The sequence below is a fragment of the Peromyscus leucopus genome, chromosome 7 (assembly GCF_004664715.2).
Source record: "Peromyscus leucopus breed LL Stock chromosome 7, UCI_PerLeu_2.1, whole genome shotgun sequence".
In the NCBI taxonomy this organism is placed as follows: Eukaryota; Metazoa; Chordata; class Mammalia; order Rodentia; family Cricetidae; genus Peromyscus; species Peromyscus leucopus.
Genome location: NC_051069.1, coordinates 14,927,185 through 14,949,445, shown reverse-complemented (window position 1 = coordinate 14,949,445; position 22,261 = coordinate 14,927,185). Strand labels below are relative to the sequence as shown.

The 22,261-nt window shown below is 51.0% G+C and overlaps 2 protein-coding genes across 3 annotated transcripts in view; one reads left to right on the top strand and one right to left on the bottom strand.

Annotated features, from left to right (window-relative positions):
• The window catches only part of Ccdc33 (coiled-coil domain containing 33), a 90,513-nt gene extending 71,654 nt beyond the window's left edge, over nt 1-18,859 (bottom strand). For both annotated transcript variants that reach the window (XM_037207467.1, XM_037207468.1), the window contains exons 1-2: nt 18,475-18,859; nt 13,084-13,247 (exon numbers count right to left, since the gene is read on the bottom strand). In XM_037207467.1, the coding sequence (XP_037063362.1) occupies nt 13,084-13,247; nt 18,475-18,495 (185 nt within the window). In that variant the 5' untranslated portion in view covers nt 18,496-18,859. The remainder of the gene's footprint in view (nt 1-13,083; nt 13,248-18,474) is intronic.
• The window catches only part of Stra6 (signaling receptor and transporter of retinol STRA6), a 117,622-nt gene that overhangs the window by 48,709 nt on the left and 46,652 nt on the right, over nt 1-22,261 (top strand). The gene's annotated exons all lie outside the window — the stretch shown is intronic.

Below are 22,261 nucleotides of genomic sequence, written 5' to 3'. Positions count from 1 at the left end.
TAGCCTCCCGCTGCCTCTGCTCTCTTCCAGTCCCATCTGAACCTATCTCCCCCATTTGCCCCACAGTCCTTTGGGCCTCCCAGTTCTTTTAGAACTTCAAAGCAAACTGCACGGGGAGTGAAAGGGGGCGGGTTATCCAGAATGCCAATCCCAGGACAGCTCACCAGGAGAGCCAAGCAAAGGGGAGGGCCCCAATTCAGTCTGTTCTGGTTGCTGGAGACCTAGAAAGCGCTTAGGAGGAGGAGGGCCAAAGTAATGTTACCAGAAGCACCCAGAGGGGGGCACTCTAGCAGGCCCTGAGAAGGATAAACGAAGGACAGATCTTGAGAAGGGTGCATGGCAGACTAAAGGTCCTGCTAGCTTTCAAAGAGGTCCACGATGACTCTGTTGATGGCTCTCCTGGAAGAGCTAGAGGGAGGTGGGAAGACAGGTTCAGGCTAGGTGTCCTTGAGGTCAGCTGCCAGGTGTGTGGTTGGGCCTGACTATCTAGAGAAGACCAGGCAACCCCTGCCCCCGCCACACCAGGCTCCTTCAAGTCAGCCCCAGAGCCAAGGACACCAGGTTCCTCACCCTCTAGGAGGCAAGTGGCAGCCAGACTCCCAGGCCTCAAGTCTGCCTTCCTCCTGGAAGGCACTTACCAGCCTGAAGACCTCTCTCCAAGGTCAATCTTCCGCAAGAGGGGTAGGAGCTACAGAGCCAGCCTCTGCAGAGTGGGTCAACGGTTGCATTCCTGTCTCTGAGCTCACCTACCACGGCTAGCAAGGGAAGATGTCTGGAAAAGGCAGGGAACGCAGAGATGTTCCCAGGAAGAGGACCTTTTCACAGGGAAGGCTTGCAGACTTGTAGGAGGTCAGGAGCTGGCTCATGGCAAGTCACAGGAGGGGCAGGCTTGGGCAGTCAGGCTTTTGGGCCTCCTGAACGAGTCCTTTCTGGAGTTTTCTTTATTCCAGGCCCACCTTCAGGGTCCTCTGAGGTCACATAAAGGAAGGGACAGCCCTGACTCCTGTGGCCTCGGCTAAGCCACGTGCAACTCCTAGGCAAGAAGCTATGCCCAGGGAATCATTAAAGAGGAGAGCGGTTGATCTGAGACAGGTAGAGTCCAATCCAAAGCCCCTTCTCTTTCCTCTCTCATTTCAGACCCAGCCCAACAATCAGACCCCCATTTCATGTATTCCCTCCTCTGACTCCAATGCTGTTCAAGTCCTTGTATGCTCCAGGCTAGCCAGAGTCTGTCACTTAGGGCATAAATGGAGCTGTTATCTTCTGCAAAGTGATGGGCTCTCATCCCGAGTTTCATTGATTAATTACAGACTAATGAACCATCACTAATTGCTGATGATATAACGACAACAACACCTGGTGGGCCTCTGTGTTTGGTTTTTGTCAGCTTGACATAAACTTAGAAATACCTGGGAGGAGAGAATCTTAATTGAGGAATCTCCTCCATCAGATTGCTCTATGGAACACTTTCTGGATTGCTAACTGGTGTAGGAGGGCCCAGTCCACTTCGGGTGGTGTCATCCTTGGGCATGGATTATATAAGAAATGAAGCCACAGCAAGCCAGCCAGTAAGAAGCATTCTTCCATTGGTTTCTGCTTAAGCACTTGCCTGGAGTTCCTACCTTGGCCTCCCTCATGATGAACTGTAACCTGTAAGCTGAAATAAACCCTTTCTTTTCCAAGTTGCCTTTGGTCATGGTGTTTATGGCAGCATGGAAGCAAATGAGGAGAGCCTTCATCCACAGGATGACTCTGGAACTAGCGAAGTATAAGCTGAGGTCAGGGATCCCCTACCAATAGGGAACTAACTCTGCCATCTACAGGAAGTGACTTAGCTTTGGGAACAGAAAGGAAATGTGGTTAAGCCAAAAAGTTCTTTAAAGTTCAGGTTGGGTGTTGTGGTGCATCTCTGTGAGTTCACACTTGGGAAGGGATTACCATAAGTTTGAGGCCAGCCTGGTCTATATAGTAAGTTCTAGGCTACCCAGGGCTCCATAGTAAGACTCCATCTTAAAAAGCCAAAAGCCAAAATGAGACTTTGTCTCTCCACCTCATCCCTTTCCACTTCAACTGTTCTTAGAGGAGCACTTCATGGGAGTGGAGATGCCATCTCTTTTCAGAACTCAGTTAACTAGGTGGATCTTCCTATGTGGTTCAAGAGGGAACTGTGGTCCACAAAACACAATGTCTGAGGTAAATTTATAGTCAACCCTGTGTATTGGGCATTGCCACATCCTCTCTCTTCTGGAAAAGGAACTTCCCTGTTTCCCAAAGATGGTCTCTGAGGCTGGGGACAGCACTGGGTCAAAAAACAGTCTGCTGCCTGCCTCACCTGCAAGTCTCAGGGGGCATCTATCCTAGGTCATCATGGTGAGGCTCTCAGAAGTCACCTTCTTAGGATAGGGAGGCACCAAAATCCTGTGACAAGCTGTGAGTCTGAGTGAGACAACTTGAGAAGGTCTCAAGTCTTCATTGACATGATCAATCATTGACCATCCACTCTCCTAGCATCCCCTTGCCTCTGTAAGCAGCCTTAGCACAGGAGGGACCCAGGCCAGACACTGAGGTGAACTTCCCAGCCTCAGAATTCTTCCTGAGTATTCAGATTTATTATTCCTAGTTCTGGGGTCTGGGGTGTCTCCTTGCCCAAATGCTGGGGAATGGAGCCTGTTCAAATGTTCTCTGGGAAGACTGTGGACAGAGGACAAAGGGGTGGGGACACTGTCACCTTACCAGCTCCTTCCTCCCATGTACACTAACTGATTTCAGGAGCAGGGACCTGACTGGCCACATCAGGTGCTCATATCTTACCTCCCAGTCTTGACCAGTGGGTCCCAACTACATGTGAATGAGGACAAGAGATGATTGTGGGAAGGCATATGGAGGTGGCTCTTTTCCTGAAACTGTGCTGGGCACCCTTAGCTCAGATGCTGGGACCCTGCCTGTACTGCTTCAGCTCCTAGTTCTTCCCTGGAAGCAGAAGGCAAGCTCAAATCCCAAAGGCTGTCCCAGTCGACTATTCTTAAAGGTGGGGGAAGCCAAGCCTGGCTATAGGGACTAGACCTCTTTAGGGGTCCAGCCCAGATCCTGGCTTCTTTGTTCTCACAGAGCCTCATAGCTGGATCTTGGCTCTGGTTTTACAAGACACACAGACCATCTTCTGAGTCCTCAGCCACAGTTCTGAGCTAGTCTTTGGACCAAACTCCTCCAACACCTTCACAGCACCCGGAGCACTGTCCTCAGGTCTTGAGATGTTTGGGAAGACTGGGTGACATCTACTGGCCCCTCCCCCATCCTCTTAGCCCTCTTCCTGTGGGAAGAGGAGGGGAATTTTACCCTTTACCCTTTATCCTTTCCAGAGACAAATCCCACAGCTTTCTGAGGATTCCAGGCTGGTCCCACGAAAGGCCAGAGGAGGTGGATTGGGGTTCAGGTGCACAGCTGTTGATTTGAGTCTTGGCTCCTGGCTCCACTGCTGTGGATCCAGACTTGTTCTTAAACATTTCTTCCACTAAGGCGCCCTGTAGCTAATGGTACCCGATAGGGTGAGGAAGCTCTGTCCACATGTCCATTCACAGGGCTGAGGGGAGGCACAAATTGGACCCAGGGCTTCTAGGGCTTTCGGGGTGCGGTGTGAGGATGCCTGGGATAGAAGAGACTCCAAGGAGAGAAGGTGTGCATAGAAGAGGCCACAATGGAGCTGGAAGCAGTATTTGCAGGTGTGGAGGCAAGAGGAAAGCCAGAGACAGGGAAGGGTATCTGGCCATCCTGGAAATGAGAAAATGGGAGGCTTCAAAGAGGCAATGCCTGCTCACACAAGCCAAGGGACAGTGCTAGGGGAAGCGACCCTTCTGGGAGGAGATGACTAGTCAGCACAGCTGGATGTGGCATTGAGTCTAAGCTGCATGGGGAGGGGAGAGCCATGAGGGACCACTGCAGATTCTAACTGACCAGGGTTGTTTGGCCTGCATTGCAAGCTCTGGATTTCACACAGAAATCTAGATTTCAACACAGTGTAGACAAGCCCCAATTCCCCCAAATCAGAAATCAGCAGGTAGGTGTTGGGGTGGGGTGGGGTGTGTGTGTGTGCTCTGATGGACTCTGCACATGCTCAGTAAAAAACGCTCTGAGGCCTATGCATCATGTGCCGTGGACCCCAGAAAGAGTCCTCCCTGCCCTGCCACTCGCCCTCTTCCCAAGCATGCTTGCTTCTGCTGGGCAGCATTGCCCCCCCTGGCTGTTTCTCAGGAGACTGGTGACCCGGAGAGAGCTCATACTGTCAGGGCTGAATGTTCATTTCAGAACGAAGCCTCGGGGGCCTTGTGCTGAGCTGATGGAGAAACATCTGGAAAGACTGCAGTGTCTGGCTGGGGTGGGGGTGTCCCAGGCCAGCCCCACTTTAACCACTGACACCAGCTGTGTTTACAGTTCTGGGACATTGGGAGGTTCTCACAGAACAAAAATTTGGAGGCTCTGAGCCTCAAGAGTGAAACCATATGGAGCAGGTGTGGGCAGGAAATCGGGCTACAGGACTGAGGCCTTCCAGGATGATGGAGTCCCAGGGCCCACCAGGATCTGCCTTGTCTCTTTCCCCAGGGGCATCCTTCTGGAAGACAAGGAGCCTTGATCTCTACGACTGTGGTCAGACAGGAACTGTTACCTTTATCTGCATTATTCCAGGGCCAGCCATTCACCTCAGTCCAGTCCTTCTCTCTCCAGGGCCTCAGACTTCTTGGCTACTTCGAGGGGACAATATCACTTCCCTCTCAGGGCCCCTCTGTTAGGAGTGTGTAGGGAACTGGATTGCTGGTGAGCTTAAAACAGGACAAAGTTACACATGGGGGTCACTTTCTTCCTGGAACTGTCCCTCAAGTATGGTCACTGTGAGTTTTGCTAAGCTCAACCCTCTGGTTGTTGAGGCAGAGGGCACCTATGAGTTATCCTGGACCTTCTCTGCTCAGATTCTTACCCTCTGTGGCCCCTTGGCTACAGGCAGGGCAGGTAGGTCCAGAGCACAGGCTGGGTCTCCAGGCTGGGTACCGCATCTCTTTGGAAGGCTGTGACGCCAACATTCCTCCTCCAAGAGGAGAAACTACTGCATAAAAGGTCAGTTCAGCTGGGAGATAGAAAGGACTTTGGATTTTGGAATCCTGGATCCTCGCCTGGGGACCTATTCGCTGTGTGACCTCAAGGATCCTAGAAATGCTCTCAGCTGCAAGATGTCCATATGTAAGATGAGGCCTGGAACCTACACACTCTCTGGGCACATATGCCTCCAACATGTGGTTCTTTAACTCACCTCTTACTGGAACCTTTTCTGTCTACTTCCAACATCCTTTCCAGTCAGTCACACGGGACAGAGCCATCTGTGACCAAGATGTGGACCAAGGTCAGGGCTCACTCCTGCCTGTGACTGTCTGACCCTGACCTGTTTCTCACCCTGAGCTCAGCTAAGCCAGGCCTGGCCACATGCACAGAGGAACCACCCAGGCTGGCTCTGCCCCACTCATTAGCTCAGGGCAGCAGGCAGCCAAGGCAGCAGTTGCCAGCACTGGCAGTCCTTCCCCAGACTTTGGCCAGGGGTCAGAATCCACAGGCTATCTCCTGGTGCTCCCCCATCCGGCTCACTGGGGTACTCCCACCTGTCAGGACCACTGCCTTCCTGGTGCCTGCTGGGCTGTGACTGACAGGTTCTTCTATGCCAGGCTGGAAGACAGGTTGCCCAGGTCTGCTGGGCCAGTGCCCAGGCCCTAGGTTCTGGACACTGGACAAGTTAGGAGAGACCTGGGCCCTGGGCACTGGCCCAGCAGACCTGGGCATGGAATCTGCCTTGTGCAATACAGCTAGGCTCTAAAGAACAGACAGTTTCCCAGGCTAGATAGCAAGCCAGGCTACCAGACTTGTACCAACATGGAGGCCGGCACTCATATCCTGGTTCATGGAAAGACTGACTTTGAAGACCAGGGCCTGGTTGGCAGTCACACTGGAAGGCAGGGGCAGTGGGCCAGACTCTGGGTCTTCCTGACCCCAGTTTGATTTCTTTCTACTGCCCTGGAGCTTTTTTTTTTCTGGTGGGTTTCATGTGCCCAGTGTGAGTGCTGGCTGAGGACTCCTTACTCTGTTTTGCACTGGATCTGCCAGCATCACCTATTGCCTGACTACTATCTTCAAGGCTCTCCAAACATTCCCACATGATGCATTCAGGCATGGAGAGGTGAAGCAACTTTCCCAAAGTTACACAAAGTGAGAACAGCATTCATCCATCCATCCATCCATCCATCCATCCATCCATCCATCCATCCATCCATCCAGCAATTACTAGCTTCCAGCTTCCTACATTCCATAGGTTTTGTAGGGGGGAAAGAACAGTGAACAAGAGAGACCTGGTGGTTGCTCCTGGAATCAGTGGGACCTGCCAAACAGTGAGTGAATAATCACATAAAGTCAGAGCTGTATCACCGTGGAAGTCTGTAGTACTGTGGAGGTATGCAATGGGGAGATGCTGGCCTGGGAGATCAGGGGTCTCTTCTTGGAGGAGGTGAGATTGGAAGAGGAGTGCAAAGGCTGGGGTGGGAGGGGACAGTGTTTCCTCAAGAACTGGAGGATTCCCATTATGGCTGGAGCAAAGGTAGAGAAGGGGGGTCATGCTGCTAGGAAGCTGGAAGAGCCAATGAGTGAAGACAGCCATGCGGGGCCTGGAGTTCTCTTCATCCTGGGAACAGTAGGGAGCCGTGGGGTCACTTTGGTACTTTGATGCTACAGCAGCAAAGGGAAACCTGCCTTAGAAGGAAATTGGCAAAGTGGCAATATTGGATGTCCCTAGAGCAGGTGAGAAAACAGCACAGTGGCCACTAAGTGGTGGAGAGACGTGGCCAAATTCAAGAGATAAGGCCGAATTCTTAGACATAGATTGAATGGGGTGGGATGTGATTCCTGATGCCAGGATGGGCACGAGATGGCATGGGGAATACTAGGAATGTGTGGCCGTGGAGGAAACTAAGGTGAGCCAATATTTAATGCTGTGTAGAAGACATGAGGAGCAAGGCCAGGGAGGAAGTGAGAGTAGGGTATCTTGGAAGCCAAGAGAAGAAAAGGTTCTAAGGGGACAGTGGGTGGTCACCAGGCACCAGTGCTACTGGGGGACCACACAGATGAGATGACCCTTGGATGTAGTTGAGTTACAGTGCCCACAGATGAGGTGTCCCTTGGGTGTAGTTGAGGTACAGTACCCACAGATGAGGTGTCCCTTGGGTGTAGTTGAGGTACAGTACCCACAGATGAGGTGTCCCTTGGACGTAGTTGAGGTACAGTACCCACACATGAGCTGTCCCTTGGATGTAATTAAGGTACAGTGCCCACAGATGAGATGACCCTTGGATGTAGTTGAGTTACAGTGCCCACAGATGAGGTGTCCCTTGGATGTAGTTGAGGTACAGTGCCCACAGATGAGATGTCCCTTGGATGTAGTTGAGGTACAGTGCCCACAGATGAGGTGTCCCTTGGATGTAGTTGAGGTACAGTGCCCACAGATGAGGTGTCCCTTGGATGTAGTTGAGGTACAGTGCCCACAGATGAGGTGTCCCTTGGATGTAGTTGAGGTACAGTGCCCACAGATGAGATGTCCTGTGGTGGTAATCTAATTGTACTGAAATATTATTTTGATTGTATGTTAATAAATAAAGTTGTCCGGGGGTCAGAGCTATTAGAGCCATAGCAAGAGTGTGGCGGTGGTGGCACATGCCTTTAATCCCATAGATCTCTGTGTGTTCAGGGATATAGCCAGCATTGGAGACATATGCCTTTAAGACCTAGGGGGCTGTACATTCAGACAGTGACGAGGCAGTCATGTGTTTGGGTTTACAACCAATGAGAAGGCAGAACAACATACTATAAAAAAAAAACGAACAGACAGGAAGTAGCGCTCTTTTGGGAAGCTGGGACACCACAGGCGGAAGGGTGAGATTTTAGCTCTGAGCTCTGACCTCTCGGCTTTCTCCTTTACATTGTTTCTGTGTTTCTTATTTAATAAGACGGTTAGTTACATCTATATCTGGCGCCCAACACTGTCTGAATGTACAGCCCCCTAGGTCTTAAAGGCATATGTCTCCAATGCTGGCTATATCCCTGAACACACAGAGATCTATGGGATTAAAGGCGTGTGCCACCACCGCCACACTCTTGCTATGGCTCTAATAGCTCTGACCCCCGGACAACTTTATTTATTAACATACAATCAAAATAATATTTCAGTACAATTAGATTACCACCACAATGTCCCTTGGATGTAGTTGAGTTACAGTGCCCACAGATGAGGTGTCCCTTGGATGTAGTTGAGGTACAGTGCCCACAGATGAGATGTTCCTTGGATGTAGTTAAGGTACAGTGCCCACACATGAGGTGTCCCTTGGATGTAGTTGAGGTACAGTGCCCACAGATGAGATGTCCCTTGGATGTAGTTGAGGTACAGTGCCCACAGATGAGGTGTCCCTTGGATGTAGTTGAGGTACAGTGCCCACAGATGAGATGTTCCTTGGATGTAGTTGAGGTACAGTGCCCACAGATGAGGTGTCCCTTGGATGTAGTTGAGGTACAGTGCCCACAGATGAGGTGTCCCTTGGATGTAGTTGAGGTGCAGTGCCCATAAGGGACTCAAGAGAGAATTGTTGCTATGTGGTAGTGGGTGGGATTGGAAGGCAGCTTGAATAGAGACTGGCAGAACCATAAAACAAGCCACTGGACCTGTTGGACTAGACAGCTGTGTGACTGGACTGGCTGGGGCTAGTATCTGCAGAGAGATGAGGTGGCCTGAACCCTTTGTAGCTCCTGATAATGAAACAGATGATTGAGTAGTTTGGGACTTCATGCCCCACCCTAACCACCTCAACTATAAACCTGCCTGCTGGGAAAGCAATAAAGCCAAAGATGACAGAAAGAATTTGAGACAAGAACCCCAGGATCCCCACCCTGGTCTGAGGTGGACCAAGATGGACAGGCAGAGCACAGTACGCCAAGCTGGATGACTAGACTCAGGACACCAGAAAACATGGTAAAATGCTTAGAGTAAGAAGTTATGCTGGGCGGTGGTGGCGCACGCCTTTAATCCCAGCACTCGGGAGGCAGAGCCAGGTGGATCTCTGAGAGTTCGAGGCCAGCCTGGGCTACCAAGTGAGTCCCAGGAAAGGCGCAAAGCTACACAGAGAAACCCTGTCTCGAAAAACCAAAAAAAAAAAAAAAAAAAAAAGTTATATATGCATATGTGTGTGTGTGTGTGTGTGTGTGTGTGTGTGTGTGTGTGTGTGTATTCTGGCCTTATTTAGGTATAATTGAAAAGTAAAAATAATATATGTTAGACGTGTACACCAGGATTTGACATACTTACCTACTATGAGTGATACCATGTAATCAAGCTAACACATCCACCCCTTCACAGCTGTCCTTTTGTGTGTATGTGGTGGGAATGCTTAAGACTCGCCACATTTAAAGTCTACAATATAATATTAACTACAGTTGCCGTACTGTATAGTAGATTCCCAAATGTATTCACCTTATAAATGGATGTTTGGACCCTCCGACTGACATCTGTTTTCTCCATCCCTAGACCCTGGCACTACTCTTTTACTCTCTGTTTTGTGAGTTCAATGAGATTCCACATTAAAAGAAATAATGTGATATTGGTCTTTCTGTGCCTGGCTTATTTCACTTAGCATTATGTCTTCCCTGTTAGAGGAAGTTACCTATGACATGTATGTGTGTGTGTCATTTCCCCACTCATTGATGGGTGGATGTTTAAGTTCATCCTATATCTTCATGTGATGATGCTATAACAATACAGAGACGCAGATACTGCTTTACGATGCTGACTTCATTTCCTTTGGAAATGTACACAGATGTAGAATTGATGGTTCTATACAAATCCTATTTTTAACATTTGAGGAGCTTCCACAGTGTTTTCCACTGTATGAATTTGCCTTTCTAGTCATAGTTTAGAGAGATTCCCTTCTTCCCACACCCTCACCAATATCTGCAATTTTTGTTGCACTTAATTTTGTGTATCTGAGTGTTGGTGGGGTGGAGCCGCACAGGTGCTGTGATGGATGTGTGGTCAGAGAACAACTTGTGGGAATCAGTTCTCTCCTACATGAGGGTTCCAGGATTGAACTCAGGCCGTCAGAATTGGTGATGAAAAATTTTACCTTCCAAGTCATCTCAAGGGTCCCAATGCTGGTTACTTCTTGTCTTTCTGATAACAGCCAACTTAACAGGTGTGGGTGGGGATGGCCTACAGGTTCTGATTTGGATGTCTGTGGTCATTAGTAGTATTGAGCACCTTTTCTTACACCTGTCACCCAATTGTATGTTTTGTTTTTTTTGTTTTGTTTTGAAACAGTTTCATGCAGTGTGGGCTAGCCTTGAATTTACTGTGTAGTCAAGGATGATGACCTTGAACTTGTGATCTTCCTCAGTGGCCAAGTGCTGACATTACAGGTGTGTGCCATCATGCTAGCTTTATGTGGTGCAGCACCCAGGGCTTGGTATATGTTAGGCAAGCACACTACTACAGAGGTATACTTCCAGCCCTCTTTGCCTGTTTTTCTTTCTTTGGATTTTTATTGTTGTTTGTTTGTTTTGAGAAGGGGTCTCACTGTGTATCCCTGGCTGTCATGGAACTCACTTTGTAGACCAGGCTGGCCTGAGCTCCCTGAGATATACCTGCCTCTGCCTCCTGGTAGCTGGGATCAAAGGCGTGTGCTATCATAGCAGGGCCCTTTTTAAATCAAGTTGGTTTTCTGGTACCGGGGTGTGTGAGGGCTCCATATGCTCTGGGCATTGACTGCTCATTAGCTGTGTGGTGTGCACATATTTTAGACTATTCTGCTTCTTTAAGTCAGTGGTGGTTTTTCCTTTGCGACACAGCTTTTCAGTTCTTGTCACCCACTTGTTTATTTTGCTTTTGTTGCTTATACTTTTGATGTCAAATTAAAAAAAAAAAATCATTGCCAAGACCAATGTAAGGATCCTGGGGAAAACTGTTTACTTCTAGATTTTAACAGTTTCGGATTTTACATTCAAATGTTTATAATTAAAAAAAAACATACATTGAAATATCCATATGAGAAAAGCCTTTAGTGGACTTTCTTATTGCATACTTTGTTGTTCTGTATTGTAGTCAGATGTGGGAAGACATCAAATTCTTCCCAGGGTCTAGGGCCCAGCTCTAGGGTTTGGGGGAGCTCTTGGTTCTCCCCTGCGATTCCTACCTGGGGCTGGGGGTTAGCACTGAAAGCCATCTCTGGGTCCTGGCAGCTGGGCCTTCATTCCCAATTCCCTCCCTTCTCCTTTCCATTTGCATCTCATTAGCACCACTTGGAGTTGCTGGCGGCTCAGCCTGGAGCTCTGGGACCAGGCTGTAGCCTGGCACAGGCCCTGCTCCCACCGTGAAAAGGGGAGTAGGGATGCACGCCTCCCACTTTCCACCCTACATGCTGTGCCATAGGGTCAGAGGAACTAGGATGTTCTCAGCTCTTTACACTCCCATCCAGGCTCATGTTCCCTAGACCCCCCTCCCTTGTGTGTTCCTATGGCAACAGGGTGATGGGTGCAGGGGTCTTGGAGCATCACAGTCATCCAGCTACCCTCCCCTCCACAGCCCAGGCTGGATTGGTGACAAGCAGGGCCTCAATCTCCTGAGATGATCAGTGATAATTGGTTTATGGAAATAGCTGAGACGCTGAGGTACATTCCCAATAGAAACCAGCCTCCCGCCAAGCCAGCTTTCTGCCACCTGTCCTTCCCTGGTTAAGAAATGGAGTTGGGGGAGGGGAGGGCAAGAAGCTGGGCTGGGGCTGGTGGGGTTTTTCTGGGCAAAGCAGGCAAGAGCTTCACCTGTTGTTCTTCAGCCCAGCCTCTGTGCCTTGTGGGAGAGGGGGTGTGAGAAGGGCTGCTTGTCATTTAGCCAAGCTTTGCATCCTCGGCCCATTCGTCTGTGACCGTGTTGGGTGCACTGTTGGCGAAATGGGAGGATGAGACCCGGGATCTGCAAGAAGCCTCAATTCTGAGAACAGACAGTGTTGCTGTTGCTAGGGGATCTACTCTGGTAGATCTGGCTGTCTGGAGGAGGAGGAGGAGGTCTGAGGAATGCTTTGAAGGGGAAGATTTAGTGGTTGTGCACATGAGGGCTGGGGCAGGCATTCTCCAAAGGGACTGAGCAGTGGGCAGGAAGTGCCTGATGCAGGCAGGGGTGCAGGCAGGGAGGTGTCAGGTAGAACTGTGGGAGGCGGCTGAAGCTAATTTCCCTCCAGAGGGAAAGCTGGCTGCTTGGTGGTGTTGCCTCGTGTGCTCTTGGAGGAGAACTGAGGCTCATGAGGTGGGGGCGGCAGGCACAGCATGGCAGGCCACTCCATGGCAGAAGTAACTAGGAAGAGAGGCAAGGGCCCACAGTGGGTGGCTGCAAGCGGCACAACCTCTCGAACCCCCGAAAGTCAGGAGAGGCAGACTCCAAGTCTTTCTGTGACCGGAGAGTAAGAAAGGACTTCAGAAAGTAGCCAAAGAGCCAGATGGCAGAGAAAGACTAGAAGCCATTCCCCAGCCAGGCTTCAGGTAACAAGCAGCATCCCGGGAAAAAAAGCCCGTTCTCTATAAGGTGATGGGTGGTAGAGGTAAATGACCAGAGGAAAGTAGTGAGCCCACGCTCAGTTTTTCCGTGTTTGCTTCCAGCTCACTGGCCCATTCCCATTCTTAGGGCTGTTTCTATTTCTATGTGTCCCTAGTTCAATGTTTTCCCCCTAAGACAAACTGAAAGTCAAATCTGTGCTCATAACATCTCCCCGGACCATCCCCACCCCATGCTGAGCCCAGCACAGGTACTACAGATGAGGGCCTTGCCCTGGTGAGGTCAGGCCCTGGCTCAGCCCTGGCAGCCATTACCACACAGCAGGGGAGAGAGGAGGCTTCTCATTTGTACAGCCTTAGCCTGACATCTCTGGGTACCACAGTCCCTTCAGGAGCTCAGTTTCCAAATGTTCATCAGATGGTTTCTGTTCACAGACCCAAGCCCACCCCTACCCAGCTTCCACAGCTACTTACACCACCACATAGGGCCACGGCTCAGAGCCGTCCTTGCTGGCAGGAAGGTTGGTAGCTCCGTGCACAGTGACCGTGACAATCTCCTTATTATAGGGAGCCAGGTAGTTGGTGTCAGGACCTGGGTCCAGGGAGATATCCAGGGGGTCCCCTGGTTCTTCAGGAACCTGTGGGGAGAGCCAGGGCTGAGTGGACTCTTCTGATGGAAAGTTTCTCTCTGCTATCACCCATAACCTCTACCAGGCGTTTGGAAGCTTTTTGACATCGTAATTTTGGCTAGGGAACCATGTATTTAATTGCAAAACAAAAATCAGGAAGAAATTTCATAAAAACCGCTGAGGGTGGTGCACATTTATAATCCCAGCCCTTAAGAGGTAAAGGCAGGAGGACCAGAAGGATCAGAAGTTCAAGGTCATCTTCAGCTACTCCAGTTTGAGACCAACCTGGGTTATATGAGACCTTGTTGCAAAATGATTGGTCAGTGAATTGGCTCACCCTTTGCTGTGTAAGCCTGATGACCTGAGCTAGATTCCAGAAACCCATGGTGGAAAGAGAAAACTGACTTCTAAAATAGTTTTCTTCTGATTTGCACACACACACACACACACACACACACACACACACACACACACACTAATAGTAAATAAAATACAGTCAAATAGAAACTTTATGTTTTAAGTAAGTCTATGATTTTGTGTTGAACTGTGCTCACAGAGAGTCTTGGCTGCAGGAGGCTGCGTACAGCCTGTGGGATGTAGGCTGGGTGGGCCTGACTGTCTATTCCTCCCAGTACCTTTTCTTCTCTGTAACATTACCCTGCTTCCTGAACTACGGAACAGTAGCCTAGGAAGCCATTTTCTCCCTAGCTCTGTTTCACACACTGTGTGTCCCCCAGGGTCTCCCTTGCTTCTTCCCTGGCCTTTGGTGTGTCCCCTACTGCAACAGAAGTCAGGCCACCTTAGCTGGCAAGAGCACAGACCCTCCAGAAGCTTCTGCAGGCGCCTCTGTGTGTAAATCCTCAGTGCCACCTTTCTTCTTTCCTCCACCTCAGGTCACCTGTGTCATCTCACACCCATCCCACGGGACACTGAGGGCTGGGGCCAGGCAGGAACCACCACTCTGCTCCACCCTCCTGCCCCCTAGCATGGGAAAAGGAAACAGCATGGCTTACCCTGGGAACATTTATGAATGACACTTAATTAGATTCTCAGAGCCATGGTACTGCATGGGTGACCCCAGCAGGAGCCACAAACAACCCCCTTACTCATCCCCAGCCCCCCCCCCCCTCCACAGCCCTTGTCCTGGTATTCCCTTTGCCTGGGCAGCTCTTTCCAGAAGACTCTAAGCCCCCCCCCATCCCTACCACACCCCTCGATTGCTGTAGGCTGTGGTCCCTGCCTCACAAGTTGTCTCATTAGGAGGTGAGAACAGGGCTCCCCAGCCCTAGACATTCCAGTTCCACAGAGGCCTCCTCTGCCTGTGACTGAGGAGTGAACCCGCTCCCTCCCCCCACAGGACCCAGCAGGGCCTGTCACCATCTGCAGAGGTGTTGATGAGAGCTGCCCGCCCCCCTGCATGGCAAAGTGTGGGTGGAAGGGTGGGGGAGCCTTGCTAGGTGGGGGAGGGGGAGCACTCACAGACTCCTCTAGGTCAGAGGACTTCCCTCGTCCTCGTCCTGCTCCCACCGTGTGCCCTGCTACACCCTGCGGTCACCCCACCCTGCAAGCTTGCTTTCCTGTGTTCTGATTGCTATAGGGGTGACATCAGCTGACAAGCCAAGAGACCTAGGTCACAGCACCTTTGTCCCTTCTGAGATGCTCCCGCTCAGAGCCTGTCTCCCTGCACACCAGTGGGAATGTCTAGAATGATTTGCGATTCAGCTTTTCCAGGGCTCGGTGTGTCTAAGGTTCCGGGAAGTCAGGCTAGGATTGGTGAGTGACTTCCTTTGTGCTGCCAGATGAACATCCTTGCGGCTGTGAGGACACAAGCCTGCCATGGGCGGGCACCCTGGGGCCACAGAAGTAAAGGTTCCTTCCCATGGCCGTTGTCCAAGGGCTTCTATGAGTCCTTGGCAACCCCGGAGGCCACCAGGCCTCTGCCAGGTCCAGAGATTGGGTGTCTTCCTTCCCCATCTACTCCACGCCCGCCTCTCAGGACAGCCGTCCAGGAAACACAGCTTACAGAAGCGCTGCTTGTGCTTCGTCTGTGTGCTTGAGGCCAGCTGCTAGACAGGCATCTCCTGGTGAGGTCAGCAGGCATGGACCCCATGGACATGCGGGGCCTAGGGCCTGGGAGGCTGGACCCAAGGTATGACCTGTAGGGGGCGGACACGAGATGAGCCAGGGCTGCCAGCCTTCATTTTGCCTCATTCCTTCCTCATGGTGTCCTTACATCAGGACCAGTATCTCTGCCCCTGGTCACACTGAAGAGTAGAGCAATAGGAAATTTTACATACATACATACATACATGGAGGGAATTGTGGGTAAAGATGCCGATCCTGGGCAGAGAATCTTTTTCCATGAGAGCAGAGCTCCAAGCTCATCATAACCTCTCAGGCCCCCCTCTCACTCACTCATGCAACACTGTTAAGATACAGAAATCAGCAGAATACAGTTTCACAGACCACAGACAAGGGGCTGGTGGTAAGCACAAAGTCTGCAGGTTTCCAAGCCGAGTTCCCTCAGCTACCCCTCAGGACTCAGGCCCTGGGAAGGCTTGGAAGCTGCTAATCCCAACATCTTGTCCATCCATGCAAGTATACTTGTCCTCCACTGGTCAGGAGTAGCCAGCAGATGTCCCAGAATGCTCATTGCTTAGGACAGTGTTGGGTGTGTGAGGAAGGAGAGGGGTGTGAGTAGGCAATGGGACCAGTAGCAGATGAGTCAGGGTTTCAGCGGGTTTCAGGGGGTTCTGCCAGGGAGAGGGATGAATGAGATTCACTCTATCCTATCTGCTGTTCCAGTGATCTGGGGAGCCATGGAAAGCTAAGAAGCCTGTATCTCTCTCCCAGAAGGGTCCACATCTGAAAGCAGACCAGCTGAAGAGGCTGAGTTGGGTCCTCAAGAGGGATGCTGGCCTGAGAGGGTCTTGTGACCCTGATATGCCATTTGGGCAAATTATTAGACTCTGGTGAATGTTGGGCTTAAAAAATGACCTCTCAGGCCGGTGAGATGGCTTAGCAAGCAAAAGTTATTCTTGCTGCATAAGCCTGACAACCTGAGTCGGATCCCTATAACCCATATAAAAATCCAGGGGAGGTGTCAAGCATCTGTAGTCTTAGCACTGCTGAGGCAGGATGGAGGATGGAGACAAGAAAACTGCCCAGAAACTCACAGGTCACTCATTACCCTGCATGTGGGATGGACAGAAACGACAAGAGAGATCTTGCTTCAGAACAAGGTAGGAGAATACCAGTTTCTAAAGGTCATCCTCTGAACTCCACACACACCACCACCACCACCACCACCAATAACAACAACAACAACAAAACCCCAAACAAACAGAAGAAAAAAAATCCCCGGTATTTCACAATCCTTCTAGTTTTGATGACCGACCTTGCCTGGGTACTAGGATAGCTGGTAAAACCCCTTTATACTGAAGAAAAGGACTCAGGATATGAGACCTCTCCGCTCTTTTCATGCTTCTTTATGCAGACACGTTTGTTTTCTGGGTTACTATGCCTGCCCATAGGGCTTGCAGCCTCAGGACTGACTGGAAATAGCAAGGAGTTGGAGTGCCTGACGCAGGAGCACCTTTTCACACCGTGACCCAGGGCCGAGGTGCTGCTCAGTGGGAGAGCACATACTGAGCATGTACAAGGCCTGAGGCTGGATCCTTAGCCACACACACACACACACACACACACACACACACGCACGCACGCACGCACGCACGCACGCACGCGCACACACACAAAACATACTTAAAATGTCAGAAATCATAGGGAAGATAACTGATAGGTTTGACTATAGTTTTTAGAAATTCAGGCTGGGGAGATAGCTTGCAGGGAGAGAGCCTCCCTGTCCTGCACAAGACCCTTGCATTCAATCTTCAGCACAGGGAGAGAAGCCTTACGGTGTGGATTATAACCAGGCTCGGCAGCTCTTGCCTGGGATCCCATCACTTAGGAGGCAGAGGGAGGAGGATCACCACAAATCTGAAGGCTTGCCTGGTCTACATGAGTTCTGGGCCAACTAGGGCCACACAGTGAGACCCTGTATCAGAAAGCAAAGGGAAAAAAAAAGAAAGAAAAGAAGATGACGGGAGAAAGCTCCATAAGTAAAACAGAATGAATGTTTCTAGAGAACAAAGTGCACTGAAATTTGGAAATATTACCCCAATAAAAAAGTCACGAGCCGAGGAATGGCAAAAGAAGTTAAAATGAGGGGGCTGGGCATGGATCAGTGGGTAAAGTGCTTGCTAGGACAACTTTATTGAGCTCCTACTGTATGCCAGGTATTGTTCTGAGCATATATAGTAATAATCAACAAGAAAATAAAAAGGGGCAAAAATATAGAAAAACTGAAAACAAGCATGTGGAGCAGAATTCAGATCCCCAGCACCCACACAAAATCTAGGCACATGGCAGCCTGACTCTGTGATCCCAGTGCTGGTAGGGTTAGAGGTGGGGGATATAGAAAGGCATCCTAGATCCCTGGAGCTCAATGGCCAGCCACTCTAGCTACTCAGTGAGCTCCAGGTTCAGTGAGAGACCCTGACTCAAAAAATACAAGGGGCGGGAGTGATAAACGAAGACATTTGATGTCTGCTTCTAGCCTGCATGCACGCACTCATGCACACACACCTGTACACACATCAAGGATATACGAATATATGATATTGTAAGGCAGGCATCCCTAGCATGCGCCCACTGCCTCTGGTCTGTCCTTACAGATAAATGGCACAGCCACAGGTCTGGCTGGTGAGAGGTAAGCGAGCCCTTATGTTGAATGGTTGGCGTTGTGTGGCTCTGGTCCCCTCCTGGCAGGTTTTTGCTGCTCTTCCACATCTCTTTATTGAGCTCCTATCTGTCCTGTGCACTGTTCTGAGGGCCGGGGAGACGGCAGCAACCAAAACAGACTCCTCCCAAAACCGCTTCTTTGCAGAAGGTCAAGTTCTGTGTTCAAGGTGAAGGCCAGGATGAGGCGAGAGAAGAAGGGAGAGCCACGCAACCAAGGATGGTATGGTGGCTGACGGGCACCATCAGTGGGCTCTCGGGCAGGCCAAGTCACCCTTTGAGACCCTGCATTTCATCTCTGACAGCCTCAGAGGACAGAGCATCCAAACCACCACTCCCGTTTTACGGCAGGGACTGAAGCCCAGGGAAGGGACACTTTGGTCGGCATCAGAGAAAGAGGGTGAGGCCACGCAGCTGTTACAGACTCTGCCCTTACCTTTGTCTTTTGTCGTCCCATCCTCTTGGGGGCAGGAGTGTTCACTGAACAATCTTGGGGGTTCGGGTCAGCACTGGGTCTTGGCAGGTGATCACTCAGTCATCGGTTGGCCCTGCCAGACAGCTGGCCCAGGTGCCTTGAGTCTTTGCCCATCAGTGTGGTCCCATGAGTGCCACACACTGGCTTTGGGGGCTGGACCGGGTAGGGGAAGGATGAGTGGGTGTATGCAATCTGGATCTTCCTCAGAAGTGAGAGATCTTGTGGGTGGAGGTGCTTGGGGGTATTTGGGCCATGGCCAGCTGAGCAGGGAGTTAGGGAATTGATTCTTGGCACCCTCAGGAGGGTGAAGTGGGGTGATCCTTGCTCTGCCCAGTCCTGGGAAAGTACAGAGTTTTCCATTCAGTCTGATCTCCTAGGCAACACTGTATGACATCACAGGGCAGAATCAGTCACCCAGATGCAAGGCAGCAGGGTGGAGTCAAAAGCCCTCCTCTCTTTCCTCAGAACTGCCTGGTGTCCAGTTCCCGCTTTCCGGTTCCTGCTGCCTGTGACTGGCCCACGGCACTGTGGGCCCAGTGCCTTGTAGTTCCTAGCACAGCCTGGGAGACCTAATCACTGCCCTCAGAGAAGTCGCCGTAAAGTTCCGTTGCTCTTGAATCAGTAGCCATCTAGCCTCTTTGGGTATTTAGAATCTTCCTTCTGCCCAGCCATAAACACAGCTGGACAAAGTGCTTGCCTTGTGAGCCTGAGGACCTGAGTTCAAATCCCTAGCACCCATGTAAAAATCAGGGCACGGCTGCATGCATCTGTAATCAGCACTGGGAAACAGTGGTGGGTAGTGGGCCCTGAACTCGCTGGCCATCCTAGACGGTGGGTGAGGCCCAGATGCCATAAGAGAACCCACCTCTGGCTGAGACTGAGGCGCCTCTCATTTGCACCCCAGATCCTTTCTTCCTTTTCCACTGTTCCGTGCCTCAGTAGGTGATCCTTGGCGATGACCACACTGCCTTCTAGCTGGGCTGAGCTTCCTTGAGGTGCCTGCAGGGATCTGGGGAACTTCATCCCCGCACCCAAGGCCACTTGGGCTGCTGTCCCAGAAAGCTGCCCTTTGGGCTGAGTTCATGTTCCCAACTCTTGCCCTTCAAGCCTGGGGTCGCAAGGTTGCTTGATCTGACAACGCCCTTCTTGTCCCACAGAAACCCGAGGCAGCTGTTATGAGTCCCTCGTGTAGGTCTGTGTTCACACTTGACATCCTACAATCACCGCTGTCATCATCCTCTCCCGGGCACCTTTGTACACCCCAGCATTTAATGGACGCGTACTGACTGGGGCCTCTTCCCAGCAGCTATATAACTGGCTCAGTTAAGCCTCACATTATGACACTTGGAAACAACCTTTACCACTCTCTTCGTCAAATGAAGAGGAGATGCCCTGAGGAAAGAGACCTGCCTAAGGTCACCTGGCTCTGAAGACGGAGCTGGGATTTGAATCCAGGCCTGCTGGTTGGGAAGTCTGTAAGCACAGCCAGCAGGTCCTGCAGGCTCTCCCTTCCCTTTGGGAGAAGGAGTTGCATTCTCCTGACTTCTCTTTCAAAATCAGGGAAACGCGGAGAGCGTTAAGACCAGACACGACTATCTGTGGGTTGTTTTTGTTGTGAATGTTTGGTGCTGGCGTTGACCCTAGGCCAGGGTAGCAAGCCCTCTCCTATGGGGCAATTGACCTAGGCCATGGTAGCAAGCCCTCTGCTATGGGGCAATTGACCTAGGCCATGGTATGTAAGCCCTCTCCTATGGAACCACTCCTCAGCCCTTCCTAACCTTTTGAATAGGGCAGGCAGATGGCTCAGGACCACCAGCTAGAAGGTGGCATCCAAAAAGAGCATGCTGGTGTGTCTTGGAAGCTCATCTGAACAGAGTGGCCTGGCGTCTGGAGGAGGCTGCTGGTACCCAACACTAACATCGTTTGTCCCTGTCCCCCAGCAGGCAGGCACAGGACCACTGAGCTGTGGCTGGTAGTCTTGACGTGGCCCTGGTCCAGTTGGGGTCAAGCCCTGTGGATGCAGGCTGCAATGACAGGACCTATGGCCGTTTCGGCCACAGTTAGTAGTGGAGGGTCTAAGAGACTACTTCCGTCTCGCTTCAGTCCCTCAGTATGCAAGGGGAACCCCAGTAAATGGCAATTGGGCTGAACTGGTGTGTTCACGTTTTGTTCCAGGCCATCTCTGTGACAGCTTCTGTGACCGTGTCTTGTGGCCCCTTGGTCTAGCGGCTTCTAGTGCCCAGGACAATTAGGCCAAGCACTGGCAAGTGAGCAGGAGAGACTGTAGCTACAAAACACATGATGTCTTGAAATCAGCGGGACCCACCTTTAGCCCCAGTTTGCTCTAGCCACTCTGACCTTAGTAGCCTCAGTGTTCTCACCAGCTAAGCAGCTGCATTGACTGACTAGAGGGACAGAGAGTATTAGACAAGAGAATGGGGGCCAGGAGGAGCTGGGCAGCCTCTCATTTCTACAAGTTTATGTGATAGAGAGCACCCATGGCCCTGGCTTTGCCTCCAGCAGACACAGGGGTGACCTCACAGAGAGTAGTACTCATATTGGCTGGTTCTGCTTCCATCTGCTTAGCAGGCACATTGATTGATTGCCCCATTGGAAGATTCTTCTCAGTGTTGAGTAACCAGAGCTCCCATCGAAGGCAGCTCAGGTCCCACTGTCAACTCATAAATCACTGTGCTAAAGATGCAGCGTGGCTTTTGAACATTTTTCTTTTAAAAGAATCGATAACTCGTTAACAAGTGATTGAATAAAGGGTAAGCGAGGAAGCTACCCTCTATTCCCTTCCATTAGGCAGGGGCAGAGGTGGTAGGTCCCCTGCCAAGGTGGAGGGTGTCTATTTAGAAGGAGGCTTTTGTGGATCAACCAATCTTCAGCATCCTTTTGGGTCCTCTCAGCCCCACCTCTTCCACCAGCCTGGCCTGCATGCCCCAAGAATGTCCGTCCACCTCTCCTCCCTCCACCCGCTATATATACTCCAGCCTCCCCTGAGTAGGCAATGGTCTCTTCAGCCTTCGGGACCATATGGACGCTGCTCTATCTGTCTGACAGTCCTTCCCTGGCTGAAATCATGGACAGTTAACCACCACCAAATCTTCCCTGAAACCTGACCCCACTTTCTTTCCCACATAATGGTATCAGACCCACAACCCACAGACATCCCCACCAGAGCTCATGGCCCACTATTTACGTCTCTAGGACAGGGTCTGCCTTCCTTGAGGGCAGGAACCGTGCCCGGGGAAGCTAGGTCTCAGGGGCAGCCCAGCACAAAGTCTGTATCAGGTAGGTGCTCGGTGAGGGAGGAGATACATTAGCACTGAACGCTTCCCCCCCCCCTTCTACATTAGCCTGGGATAGTGATACTTGTTTCTCTAGTGTGGTACCCCTTGGTGCCTCTCTCCCCACAAGAGTGGAGAGCATCTGCAGATCTCAGAATGACTAACATTCAGTGGATACCTAGAATGTCACAGAATAGTTCTATGCACTTTTTATAGATTAATCCTCCGTCTAGTTCCTATGTATTTATTGTTGTTGTTTTGAGACAAGTCCTTGCTGTGTAGCCTTGGCTGGCCTAGAACTCCCTATATAGTCCAGGCCGGCCTTAAACTTGTGGTGCTTGTATGGCCTCTGCTTCCCGCGTGCTGGGATTATGGGTGTGTGCCACCACGCTGCCCTGTAGTTCTCATTTTAAAGACAAGGGAACTAGAGCTAGGAATGGAGCTCAGTTGCTAGA